Below are 14,416 nucleotides of genomic sequence, written 5' to 3' on the forward strand. Positions count from 1 at the left end.
AGATCCTTCTCTCTGAAGTTCTCTCCCCATCTAGAATGGCAGCACCATGCAGGCCATATCCCCAGCACTAGGACAGTGTCTGACATATAATAGATGGTCAACAAATAGTTATGGGATGAACAAATAGATAAATTAATGAATTAGCTCTTTCTTCTTTCTGTTAGAAACTAAATGTTCAAAGAATCTTAGAAAAAGAAGCGTCCTCACAAGCCAGAAATCACATTTTTATATGGACTAACCCAAATCTCTTATGAGTCCCACAATACTAAACCTTTGAAACACAGGCTATGTAAAATGTTAACTGAGTCATGCTAATTTTAAATACCAAAAGTGTTTAAGCACCTTGCCCGACTGAGCATGGCTCAGAGGCTGAGCATCGACCTAGGATCCAGGAGATCACGGTTCGATTCCCGGTCAGGGCACATGCTAGGCTTGCAGGCTCAATCCCCAATCGGGGGAGTGCAGGAAGCAGCCAATCAATGACAACCCTCATCGTTGACGTTTTTCTCTCTCTCTCTCTCTTTCTCTCTCCCCTTGTCTCTCTGAAATCAATAAAGATTTTTTTTTTAAAAAAAGTGTTTAAACACCTTAATTATTTTTTCATTCCTGAGCTTTTAAAAGAAAGTAATCAACTTCAAAAGGACATCACAATAAAGCAAGTCCATTTGGGAGAGTGAGGAATTTTTTTCCTCCTTTAACAGCAGTCTGAAATAATTTCATGGGTATTAATTACATTAATATGGTTGGATTAAAAGGTGTTCGGCCAGAACTTATAATTCCATAGTAGGTGATTTTAATTCCCATGTTAAAATTAATTGGTATGACATATTCTTGTGTTCTGGCAAATTTCTGAAAGTGTAACTTTCTTGGTGTCATCTTTTGTGTCTGTAGCAGAGGGATACCATGCAAGATAACCTGATAAAGATCAAGCAGGAAATGGACCAACTGAAAGCTGTGTTAGAGCAGCAGGAGAGCCAGCCTTATGATAAGTCCCCTTCCCTCATAGCTGATTCTTGTGCTTCTGAGGATCTACTAAATCTGGAACAAAACACATCAGAAAAAGGTTTGTAATACTGGCCAAATTCCTCTTAAGCAAAATTATTCCCCGCCCTAAGCCTTTATCTCCAGAAAAATGTGGATCTAATGTGAACATATTATGATCTTTGCTCAGCATATATTTTCTGAGTCACTCCATGGATAATTTTAGAGCCTTGGTTCTAGTCCCTGCTTACAACTAATTTACCATTCAGAGAGATCGAGACAGCCATTAAGTGTCATTGTCTGACTGAATACCTACAATGAGGAGATGCTATGAGGAGCCCATAGGAAGTTGAGTGCAATGGGAGAGACTGGAAATAAGTAACCCCATGATTTTAGAAAGCTTGTAAAACACTCATATTCTTTATACCCCAGGTGTCAGATCACAAAGCCCTATCCAATGTGCTTTCTGGTTTATATGTAGAGATGCACTTTACTTGAAGAACTGCATCTTGAGCCACAGAAAACCCAATTATGTGGTAGAATCAGGTGCTTTATCCCAACATTATAGTTACCAACAAGACTAGATGTATCTCTAAGAAGGCATTTGGAATGACCAGGTAGATGGAGTTGATCAGAGCCGACTTCCTGTAAGAAGTGATCTCTGAGCTGAGGGATAACATGGCATAAATGAAGGATAGTAAGATGAAATTTTGAGTATTTAGTTGAAAAAAGCATTATGAAAGACAGTACATTGGGCAGGTTTTTAAATAGGGGCAAATATGTAGCCAAGTAGATGAGAGGTTAGGCACCAGGTCTTAATTATTCAGAATTGTGGCCTTGGTCAGGGAGTGTGCCTTGCTATATTTTTATGTTCAAGGAGAAATAGTAGCTTATACATAAGAAGTTAGGAACTCTGTTGCTATGGCAGTGGTTCGAATGTATTTCCTTAAATGCTTTCTTTGTAGCTGTATCTTCATTTATTTCATCTCCCAGACAATAAAGCCCAAAGTCTAGTCCCCAGCACAATTCTCTTTGAGGTGCTTTCCCCATCTTCGGTCTAAAAACAGACTAGACTTTTCATTTTTATGCACAGCTTATAAAATGTTATTGTCTGGCTTTGATCATATGTGTAAATCTTATCTCATTTTTAGGGGAGGGGTGTTTATTTTTTCCTGAAGATCTGTAGACAAAATGTTTCTTTGTGGCCTTTTTTTTTTTTTTAATTTTATAAATGTTATATTTGTATACATTTTTAGCATGGATTTGAAAACCTTTTTGAAAATTTCTTATGAATCTCTATATAAAACATTTTTGCATTTTTATTAGGAGGTTTTACTTCATCTTTTGTAATAAACTTACTCATTGTTCTAGGGTCTTTGCATCAAATGTCCTGCCCTCAGCATAGTTCTGCCCTACTGTTTATCTAAGTGTCAGTTCCAAGCCTGCGTAATATTTTTGTGCACATGTATCTACCCATTATAAATTATGTGTACCTCCCTCTGCTGGTAAAGTTATTTCATATCAGGCACTTTGTCATTTTTTTCTCCTGGATTACCTGTCATTCAGAAAGCAAATATTAGCATTTATAAGACTATAGTCTGTTACAGTGGAAGTGATTTTTAGATACATCAGGGCTTTTTTTGTCTTGTAGTATATTCATTCCTGGAAGCACTTGTTAAAAATTCCTATGCTCCTCTCCTAGAAATTCTGAATCAACTGGGTGGATGAGTTATATGCTTTTTAAAGCTGTATTTCCTTATGGGTTCTTTATAGTTGATCATTTCTTAATATCTCTTTCCTTCTTCCCAGTGTGTTTTCCTTTGATTCTCCCAATACTTTGCACATAATAGGCAGTCAGTAAATTTATTAAAGATTAGCTCTGGCCCATATTCCCTACCCATGAAAAATATAATATATAACATGTTAAGATCCCCAGATGAGGAAATTATTTAAGGGGTACTATGGTACTCTCCCAGTACTTGGGCTCTGGATCCCTGCATTTATGAAATATGGATTAAGTGAAAAGAAGAACAGAAAAATTTTGCCCTATGTTTTTAGGTACTATTGAATACTTGAATTCTAACTGAGATTAGCTTATTTTCTTCCTAGCTTGACCCCATTGTAGTGCAAAGAGGAACTCGTATGCTAAATGTTCAAATGTGATGGAATGACTTTTTAATATCTGTATGTCTGAGGCTTCCTCCCTATACTTTTTTTTTTTATAACCCTTTCTCAGTTGAGTATCTTTAGTTACCCAGTCTTAAAGTGTTCCTTTTATTTATTTTTTAGTTCCATTTGGTGCAGGATCATTTGTATTTATAAAATTCTGTCTGATATACTTGCGTAAAAAGCAACTTGATTGTCACAGATTGCTGCTTTTGAAAATCAATATACTCACCCTGGCCGGATAGCCCAGTTGGTTAGCGCTTTGTCCTGATATGCCAAGGTTATGGGTTTGATTCCCAGTCAGGGCACATACAAGAATGAACCAATGAATGCATAAACAAGTGGAACGACAAATCAATGTTTCTTTCTCTCTCTCTCTCTCTCTCTCTTCCTCTCTCTAAAATCAATAAATAAAAATTAAGAAAAAAATTGATATACTTACCTGAATTATTACCATCAGGACAAAGCAGTAAATTTCTTTGTTTTCCCATTCCATTTAAAACAGTATTAACTTCAGAGAAAAGTAATGAATATCCTATAAGCCTGAATCCAGAAAGCCTTTCTGCAGACAAGTTTCAAGAGCCTCTGGATAGTTCTAGCAGATACAAAAATAAAGAGCCAGGAGTGGAAAGGTAAGAAGTAATAAATGTCAAATTGTGGTATCTAAGTAAAACCTTTCTTTACATTGAACTCTTAAATATTTTTCACCAAACTTGTTTTTTGTATGCAGACATTTCCAACCCCATTGCTCTAGGATACTTCTTTTGTGTAATTATATATAGGCTTTTTGGACCTACACAAGGCATGAGCTACAACATGAGAAATGCACAGTATATCTGTCCTTCTGAAGGGCAGAACAAAGCTTAGAACTAAAACCTTAACAAACATGGAGGCTAATGGTAGAGTTCTCCAAGGCAGCCCTTACCCTAATTAAAGGGAAGGTTTTGCCTTTCTGGAAAAAGTTTACTGATTTACCCCAGGAAATATTCACAGTATCTTTGGGGTGTCTGTTCAAATCACTATTGAGATTAGACTGTATAGTACTTTATATTTTCAAAAATACTTTACCTACTTGCTCATTTGATCTTTACAACAACACTGTGAAGATAAAAGGACAAGTTCTGGACTGTTGTTCCTATTTGATGATTCAGGAGAATCTCAGAGACATTAGGGTCACACATCTCACTTCTCTAGGAAGGAAAAGGAATTTATATTTATTGAGCTCCTACTGATGAGTATATGTACATTTTTACTTCTTTTTCTGGGAATAGTGACAAGTTTCTCCTTTCAAAATCTAATCACACCATATTTTCCAAACCTCTTGGACTGGACTGAGGATATTTTGAGTCTGGGGTACTGGCACTAAGGCTGTGACAGAATTAAAAGATCTGGCCTCCAAAGGCACTAAACCTATGTTTAAACGTAATGACTTCATTGCCACGCTTTAACTAGTTGAGCTAAGCACCCATTTAATATTCATACCAAATATTTCTGCTCTTCCTCCCCCTCCCCCTAAGAGACTTCTGTCAAAGAACCTACACATTTGATTGAACTTCCTCCTGCTAGACGACTTGAGAGCAGCAGTTTAGGTCTCCCTCATCTTTAATCCACAACGCCTAGTTTTAGTGCCTGACTCTTAGTAAATACCTAATATTTGTTTGAATTAATTGAATTGAGCTGATCTCTGACGTCCTTTAAATCTTTTAAGTATCTTAACCAGCAAAGTCCTAAAACCTGAAAGAGTAAAGGAATTACTGTGTGCATAGACTCTTCTAACAGTGTTTTATAGCTGGCTTTTGTTTTCAGAATGATTCGACATTGAAAAGGCAGGAGATAAGGATGAATCTGTGAATTTTACTGAAATTGGATATAGAAAGAATGAGTGTAGCGATGTCAAAATTAATCATTAACTTTTTCTTTCATGAGAAGATGTGATTCTAACACATCCATGGGGACCCAAGTGGAATAGACTTTCTATTTTATAGAATTTGAGTAAGTGGTAGTAGATAATTTGCTGAAATTTGCTGGCATGCTTTTAAACAGGTAGGAGACACACTTACTGCCTCAGACCAGACCGTAAGGGGAGATGTTCTGTGTCAACCCTGACATGTTGGCAGACATCATGAATCCAGACTTCTAGTCCATCACTTGGGTGTCTCTCCAACAATGAGCTGTTTCACTTATGCTTTGGCTGCCTGGGAAGTATGATAAATCCTTTCATGAGCTGTGGTGATAACTTTCTCTTTTCATCTTTGCCAGATCTTCTCCTTCTACATCCCAGTTGTTAGATGATAGGTGGTATGTGCCGAGCCACTCACAGAGCCTTCAGAACAGAAACCGCCCACCTCAAAAGGAGCTCATTGAGAGTGTTGATGTATTGGAGCAACAACCGACCAAGTCTGAGACCCAAGATTTAATGGAGCAGTCTTATTTGCCAAGACAAGATCTAGGTAATATTTCATCTGCTCTGTTGGAAAAAACACTTTTATTTTACTCTGAATCTTACCTAAAGGTATTCTGGTTAATCATCTTTCAGATGTAGTATTATATCATGAATGCATCTGTTATACTTAAATTCATTTTTTAAAAATAGCTTGAATGTTAATCCAAGTTTACTTGAAAATTATTGCAGTTGTTAATCTGTCTATATTGGTTTAACACTTTTTGAAGATGAGAGAATCTTGGTGTGCTCTAAATCATGTTTTATTTCAACTGCTAGATAAAAGTTCTAGGGCCCTAGAATAAAGGTTTAGGCCTGTCCTTGATTGAAAGATGAGTCAAATCTCCAAAGTAAGCTCTTATTTTCTGAATTAATGAATATAAATGACTATATTTTAGACTTTATAAATCACTTTAAATGACCAGTGTGTTTTTTGACTTGTGAATCAAAGTTTGATTTAGTAAAGAAAATTATGAATTAAGCCTCAGAAACACGTTATCATAAAAAGTGCTCTTTGGCATCTAAATGAGGTATTTGGCCATTTTAATTAGGATCATTTTAGGAATCTCAAACATTCTACTTAGTTATGCTTACTTCCTGATGGAGTGACATTTTCTGAAGTGTTTCAGGGATATTCTCCTGTTTGTTTGTTTTTTTCTCTCCTAGTTTTAATATGGTAATGATATCTGATGATTTTAAGTTTGAGTATTTTTCATATTTCAATTTTTTTTTTCCTTCCTTATTAAAGTATTATATGTTCATTCCCAAATGGTGACTAAAAAAGGTTATTTAAACTAGATAAAATGATCGAAATTATAGAAAGCAGACCTTATAATATTTCATTTCATGGATTCTAAGGTGCAAATTTTTTTCATGTTAGGACTCTGAAATAGGATACCATCTTAAAATCAATGGAATCTTTTTAATTTTTTAAATTATTCTTTTTTAATCCTCACCCGAGGCTATTTTTTCCATTGCTTTTCAGAGAGAGTGGAAGGGAAGGGAGGGAGGGAGGGAGAGAGAGAGAGAGAGAGAGAGAAACACCGATGTTAGAGAGACACACCAAATCACTTGCCTCCCACAGACAGCCAGTTGCCCTGGCTGGTGTGGCTCAGTTGGTGGAGCATTGACCTGTGCACCAGGAGGTTGCCGGTTTGATTGCCAGTCAAGGGCACATGCCTGGGTTTTGGACTCAGTCCCCAGTAGGGGACATGCAGGAGGCAGCCACTTGATGTTGTGTTCTGATATCAATGTTTCTCTCTCTCCCCTTCTCCCTTCCTCTCTGTCTAAAAACCAATAAACTATTCTTTAAAAAAATTACTGTGGCACACCAGTTGAAAATCACTGACTTAGCATAATGTCCTCAGTTCATTCATGTTTGTGGTGTGTGACAGGATTTTCTTTTTTTAAAGCTATTCAGCTTTTTATTTCCTTAAGATACATTTCTAAAACTTGAATTATTGACTGAAAGTGTAAACACACATGGTTTTTGGAATATAATGCCAAATTGTCCTTTAGAAAAGTAAAGCCACTTTGCACCCCAACCAACATTGTATTAGCGCGCCCATTTTTCTTTTAACCTAACTTGGTCTGTCCTTTTAATTCTTAGCAGAGCCTAGACATTGTAATTCAAGGTTCATTGTCATGTAGATTAAATTTTCCCCCCATTCTTTTCAGAGGGAACCCCTTACCTAGAATCTGGAGTCAGCCTCTTCTCTGACGACCCAGAGTCTGATCCCTCTGAAGACAGAGCCCCAGAGCCAGCTCATGTTTGCAGCATGCCAACTTCAACCTCTGCATTGAAATTACCCCAATTTCAAGTGGGAGAATCTGCCAAGAGTCTAGCTGCTGCTCAGACTACTACTGCTGGGTATAATGTGAGGGAAGAAAGTGTGAGCGGAATGAAGCCAGAAGTGATATCTTCAACAAAAACAGTCAACAGAAGAATATCTATGGTGGCCTCAGGCTTGACCACAAAAGAATTTGTAAGTGTATCCATATGTATCTCCCTAAAGACTGAGACTTCATTTACATACTATAATAGTTTTAAATAGGTACTAGCGATAAATAACTTATAGGAAGAAATCTAGGAAACGGCACAATTCTATGTAATTTAATTTTCATTACTAATTTCTGAAATTTTGGACCTAGGTAAAACTAAAGCATGGATTATTTTGTATAAATTTACTTAAGAATAATTTTTAGCCTGGTTGGGTAGCTCAGCTGGTTAGAGCGTTGTCCTGATAGGCCAAGGTTGTCGGTTCGATCCCTGGTCATGATACACGCAAGAAGCAACCAATGAAATCAATGTTTTTCTCTCTCAAATCAATTTAAAATTTTTTCAAAAAAAAAATTTTATTAGAGAGATTATGGTTTTGGGTATGATATAGATCTTATTTTACTTTAATTTTATTTAAGCAAGTAAGTGTAGCTCTACTCCCCAGAAGGCATCTTTCCCCTACCTTGGTTCACGTCAGAGAATGCACCAGCATAATTAACTAAATTCAAATTGGTTCCAAGCACACTGCCAGATAATGGCATTTATCCAGTGTTTATTTGCCTTTATCCTGGCTTGTGACAGTTATTCAATAACCTGCCCTATCATTTCTGCTCTACAACAGCCCTCCTCCCTATTAGGATTTTGACATCTCCTTGGGCTCCTCATGCCAGAGACAGGAATTGTTTCACACTATGGAAAAATACCCATTAAAATATTAAGACCCCTGAAACATCATTTCTGCTTAGGCTGAGTGTAGATTTCAGACATCTTAGGAAATTTACCTCATGTGTAATTAATCACCATTGGTATCATTTCATAATAAGATAATAATTGAGTGAATATATCTTAAAAGACCGTGATAAGATAACACACCAGAGTATCAAATGGATTCAATAGTGGGTGTAATTTATTACACACTGAGAGATGACCCAGTCTTTCTTAAGTGTCTTTTTTAATATACCCTTCCTAGATTAAGAACCATTTCTCATCTAAGTTCTCTCTGGGTAGCAGCTCAGCATAACATTCTCTGTGGCCAGATGTGTCCCACTACTAAAAGGGCAAAGTAAGCTATGTCTGCCCTAGAAGATGCAATGAATAAATCCATTCATTGAAAATTAGCATTTCTTGCTCTGGCTGGTTTGGCTCAGTGGTTAGAGCATCGGCCTGAGGACTGAAGGTTCCCAGGTCTGATCCTGGCCAAGGACATGTACCTCAGTTGCAGGCTCGATCCCCACCCCCAGTTGGGGTGCGTGCAGGAGGCAACCAATTGATATGCCTCTCTCACGTCGATGTTTCTCTCTCTCCCTTTCCCTTCCACTCTCTGAAAAGCAACTGAAAAAATATTCTTAGGTGAAGATTAAAAGAAAGAAAGAAAATTAGCATTTCATGTTTTGAAGTTCAGCTTTTCAGAGAAGGCTAAAATGATCTAATCTTTCTTGCCATGGGCAATTCTGACCTATAGATTAGACTATAAGTGGCTTGGGTACATATTGTCTTTAAATAAGCAAAGAGGAAAACTTTTCAGCTCTATTCAGATTTGAAGTGTGGTAAATTTATTATAAAAGCTCCTGACTGTATTACACATGATTAATTTTGAAGCCCATATTAAGATGATCTTTTCAGCAGTTGCTCTTCTAACTGAACAGTGTTCAAGGTTGGGATTTCAGCAATTAATCAGTTCAGAATTGCTAATGATCCTGGCAGAGGGCAGTGGCAAAGGGGGGGAGGATGTCATTAGCTTCTCTAGCCTGCCTTTTTAGTGCACTGTGGCAGTATGGAATGAGGCAGCGTGAAAGAAGGATGGCCTGATCTCCATTGTAGTATTGTGCAGCACATAAATATTGGCATGGGCAGTGATGATTAATAAGTGATGGCTCTTTGTAAACAGAGTTATTTACCAAACAGCTACTAATTATGTCAACTGTGTCCATAATGGATCTGGTTAATTTCTTTTACTGCCTATTGATTTTTATTTGATTTTTAGATAATAGCTAGAAGGCTCTAGATTTCTTTTGGGAATAACATGAGTCTCTTCCAGTCCTTCTCCTTAAGAGGAATTGATGGTTTTTGCACTCTTGAATGTTTTGTAGTTATCAGAATGTTGCATCTTGTTTGTTTGACTTTTGTTTGCACCTGAAATTATGCTTAGAGAGAGAGAGAGAGAAACATCAATTGGTTGCCTTCCGTATATGCCCCAACCTGGGATTGAACCCACAACCCAGGTATGTGCCCTGACCAGGAATCAAACCAGCAATCTTTTGGTGCACAGGTCACTCAACCAACTGAGCCTCTCCAGCCAGGTGCATCTTGTTTTTAAGCCACATATCTGTAACATAACTTTCTGTGTAGGCTAATTACCCCTCAGCTTATATAGTGTAGGCTGATAAATCTGTATTATAGTACAGTAGAGTAGCACTCTGCAAAGAACTAGATGTCTTAGGGAATTCAATGATATCTGCTATTAAAGGGAAAATAAATAATTATTTTGAATCCTTGGTTATAGTTCATGTTTCATGATAGTTCATGTTTCCTAACATGAACTACTTTAGAATTTCTTCCTCTGATTCATACATATTTTGTATTAAATTGAGACTTCAGACATGTCAGAATAAAAAGAATGTACCTTTTCTGTGAAGAGAAAGATGGAGATTCAGAGCTAGGATAACTAATGCTCTAAGCTGTGCACTAGAGGTAATTTATAATAATATATGATTTGATTTCAGATGCATGTGCACAAGTTTGCCAGAAAATACCACATCACTTTAACTGATCTAATTACTGAAGAGACTACTCATGTCATTATGAAAACAGGTATACCAAGAACCTTTATAGAATGTGTTGCATCTGTTGCAGAGAACTACATGAAGAAATGGGAGTATTTGTTAAGCATTGCATGGGTGAAAGTCTTCCAGTAGGTGATCAACTATTGTTTTGTGAAAGAAAATTAACAGCTTTGCTACTTCCTAACCCCGTTTTGTTTTGGGTTAAGATTTGGAGAGTGATGCGCCGCTTGTACTAGTCCACCCTGCCCTGACTGCTCTGTGTGAAGGGCTTTCTGGTAAGACAGAGCTCAGATCCTGGAGGAGCAAGTAGGGCAAAGAAGAGAATGGGACGGAAGTGAGTCTTTATTCCAAATCTGTGTGGTTGGAAACCCTAACTCCATTCCATGTCCTTGCTCCACACAAACACTAGTTTGAGTGTAGTGTTGAGCGTTTTTCAGGATATAAGTCTGATGTCAGCTCTGAGATAGCCTAGCATATGAAAAAGGAAAAACAGAAGGGGAAAATTCATTTGTCCTACACCTTGCCCTTTTTAAATCTTAATTATGACTCCCAAGATAACAGAGACTTCAGAGGCTTTTAGTTGACTGTAAGCTAAATCTGAGTAGATATTTCAGACTCATTTGAAGTTGGACCTCAGTAATGCAAACCTAATGTCTGGAACAAGTAAAGTAAAAATCCTGCCCTGGCCGGTTTGGTTCCGTGCTTACAGCCAAGGGTCCCGGTTTGATTCTGGCCAAAGGCATGTAACTCCGCCCCAGTCTGGTTGTGAGCAAGAGGCAACCAGTCAATGTTTCTCTCTCTCCCTCCCTTCTACTCTCTCTGAAAAAGCAATGGGGAAAAAATATCCTCAGATGAGGATTTAAAAAAAAAATCCTGACACCCCCCGAACACCACCACCACAGCATTCTCTGCTGGAATGCCTGGAAGATATGGGCTCTGTTTTGGGCACTATGCTTTTTGAGCTGGTCACTAACATGTTAGAGAGTGTTTATCCCGAGGTAGATGATGAAGAAAAAGGAATTCAGAACAACGTCATCTGAAGAACAGATAAAGGAATGAGAAGACTTAAGAGAACAAGACCACTCTCTTTAAATATTTGAAGAGTTATTATCTGGAAGAGAAGTTAGATGTTCTCATTGGATATAGGAAGCAGAGACCAGTGCATGCAGTTCTTAAAACCTTTCTAACAAAATTGACTCTGAGGAAATACAATGATCCACTCTGTTCATATCACTGCAGGTCCTTGAGTACAGGGTCCAGACTCCTTGGCAGAAGCACATTGCCTTAGAATTTCTAAGATGTTAACTTATACTGTATACATGTCATACAACAGGGTCAGAGGATAATACTCACAGGAACCAGGTGCCAGAACAAGTTACCTCGAAACGTGCTATTTTAGAGTTGGAGGTCATTAAAGTTTAATATATCTTAAACTGTAGGTTTGGATCAAAGCTACTGGAAGGTGAAAATAAAACTTTAAAATGTAAATTAAATCTAAAGTAATTAGTCTTTAAACTTAAAGGCAATAAAACTTTTGAACTAAAAATGAGCTAACATTTCTGCGTTTAAAGCATATTATTAAATCAGCTTTCATAGCAGTTAAACAAAAAGCTATAAAACTGTGATGAAAGAAAAAAGATTGTAATAATTTGTGAAGAATTCTGTGAGAGAGAATGGCTGTTGCTACTATTGGCAAATGGACTGCTGTGTTTATGATTTAGTTAAATACATTTATTTCCTCAGTTTGCTTAGTTCTTCAGAAAGGTTTTTGAAACACTAGGAAATAAACAGAAGCGATTCTTCAGCTACTGCTTTCTGAAATACTTATGTAGAGGGGAGAAAAGCATTGAAAATACTCTGTATTTTTCTGTCCTTCTCAGGGGAATTAGGAATTAGGAGGTTAGGATTCCCCAGGTAGAAGTCGGGGGGTGAAAATTTGTCACTTACGTTGACATTTCAGACATAGGATTTCAACAATTCTGTTTTCTTTTCCTTCCACATATTGCCATTCAGTAAAACAGATCTTACCCATCCACATGTTTCAGTACTACTGGTGTAGATAATTCCCTGAACATACTGATGGAGGTCTGTAGCTAGTCTTGGCTTCTAGAAGAAAGGGCAGGCATATCCTGTGGTTTTAACTTCATGTCAGCCTTTTCCAACTTCCAAAGATCCACCCATGCTGGTTATAATTAGGGGTGCTTCCAGCCTCTGATTCTATCACCAGGGTATTGGAATAATCGATCCAGATTGAGTTCAAATAGCATATGGAGCTGGAGCTCTTTAGCTTGTTAGAGCAGCACTTCCTGACTTTGTTTTCAACCTCTACTAATCCTTCGGATATTTTTCATTCTGCAGATGCTGAGTTTGTATGTGAACGGACACTGAAGTATTTTCTGGGAATTGCAGGAGGAAAATGGGTAGTTAGCTATTTCTGTAAGTGCATTTATCCCTCTCTCCCTTTAACACTTCAGAATTACATTTTTACACCTAACATCTTAGCACCTAAGGTTTTTTGCTGATGGTGAATCTGGATTACCAAAAGGTCTTTAATGATAATGCTAAACTAGCTTTATCTTTAATGCATATGTCTTTGTTCAGATAAGCTGGTGATGTTGGGAAAATGGATTACTTTTTATAACTAATAGGACCTAATTTGCTTCTAGCAATGTTAGCACATGAACTAGGGATTTCTTTAATAGTAGGCAGAAGTTCATGTGCAGCAAGCACTGTTATAATGTTTGGTTTACGCATCAACTGTGTCTCCAGAAAGAAATCGCTACTACAAGTCTTATTAAGGAACTGTGGCTTTATTGAGAGGGGACTTCAGCTCAGTGCTGTTCCTCCCAGGTTCTTACATGAATTGCTTCACTATCCGCGTCCATGAAAAGAGCGTGTTCTTCTGCATTGTGACCTGTCTTTTCTGTAATCTCTTTAGGGGTGACCCAGTCTATTAAAGAAAGAAAAATTCTAGATGAGGTAGGTACTCGATGTTACAAATTAATCAGAAAGACTTGATTCCATTTAGTCACATAATCACTGCAAATTTAGCTGCTTCCTTCCTCGCACCACTTTTCACTTCCTTGCATCACTTTTCTTTGATGATGGGGATCATCAAGAGTTATGCAGAGCAAACCCAGAAATTCTGTGTCCTCACTCACTTGTTCTAAATTTCAATAGAAACAGTCCTTTCCTTGGAAGAAGGAAAAGGAATTTGTAAAGCAGAAAAAAGATTCATAAGCAAAAGAAATAAGCCCACCTAAATCTATATACATAGACCTTGCTCGATAGAGAACTGTTTGTTCACTGCTGTTGAAGAAAAATCCTTCATATTAATATGCAAATGTATTTGTTTAGAAATCAGATTCCTTCAAAGAGATGTTACTCTTTATGATACTGAGAACAGTGAGAGGTAAATAAGGTGGGTGTAGGAGGAGAAATAATTTTAGAACAGAGCCATCTAAGAGCTCCTGGTGACAACAAACAGATTAGGGAAAATAAAACTAGCAAAAATCGTTTTAAACTATTATATACTATTCAGTATATTCATAATTAAGTGATATTTTTGTTGGTTTTAACTTTCATTCAGTGGCTTATATTATTGGGAGCCTACTATGTGCTAGGTACCAGGAATACAGCAGTAAACAAGACTGACAGGTCCATGCTCTGGTCAGATTCTTGTTCTGTTAAGGGAAAATACACAGTAATAAAGATCATTTAAAATACCAATAAATACTATGAACAGCAGGTTAGTAATTGACCAGAGACAGAGATTGACTACTTTAGTTAAGGGGACCGGGGATGGCTTCTGAAATGCTTGAACTGAAACCTAAAACACAAGAAAGAGTTGGCCTTGGAAAATGTAGGTAACAAGTTTTATAGGCAGAAGAACAGCAAGCATGAGGGTCATGAGATAGGAATGAGCTTGTTTTTTAAAGAAAAATAGACTAGTGTAGCTGAAGGGTAGTAACTGGTGAGTAATATGTAGGGAGCAGAGGTTAGACAAGGGGTTAGATGTGTAAATTTGGAGATTTATACTAGACATCC

General features: G+C 37.3%; 1 protein-coding gene across 15 annotated transcripts in view; it reads left to right on the forward strand.

Moving 5' to 3' along the window:
• BRCA1 (BRCA1 DNA repair associated) overlaps positions 1-14,416 on the forward strand; it is a 48,887-nt gene that overhangs the window by 25,978 nt on the left and 8,493 nt on the right. For all 15 annotated transcript variants that reach the window (XM_016202130.2, XM_087826087.1, XM_016202132.2 and 12 more), the window contains 7 exons: positions 892-1,063; positions 3,653-3,779; positions 5,407-5,597; positions 7,265-7,572; positions 10,310-10,397; positions 12,728-12,805; positions 13,308-13,348. In XM_016202130.2, coding sequence (XP_016057616.2) covers positions 892-1,063; positions 3,653-3,779; positions 5,407-5,597; positions 7,265-7,572; positions 10,310-10,397; positions 12,728-12,805; positions 13,308-13,348 — 1,005 coding nt within the window. The remainder of the gene's footprint in view (positions 1-891; positions 1,064-3,652; positions 3,780-5,406; positions 5,598-7,264; positions 7,573-10,309; positions 10,398-12,727; positions 12,806-13,307; positions 13,349-14,416) is intronic.

The sequence above is a fragment of the Miniopterus natalensis genome, chromosome 17, assembly GCF_054644295.1.
Source record: "Miniopterus natalensis isolate mMinNat1 chromosome 17, mMinNat1.hap1, whole genome shotgun sequence".
Taxonomy (NCBI): domain Eukaryota; kingdom Metazoa; phylum Chordata; class Mammalia; order Chiroptera; family Miniopteridae; genus Miniopterus; species Miniopterus natalensis.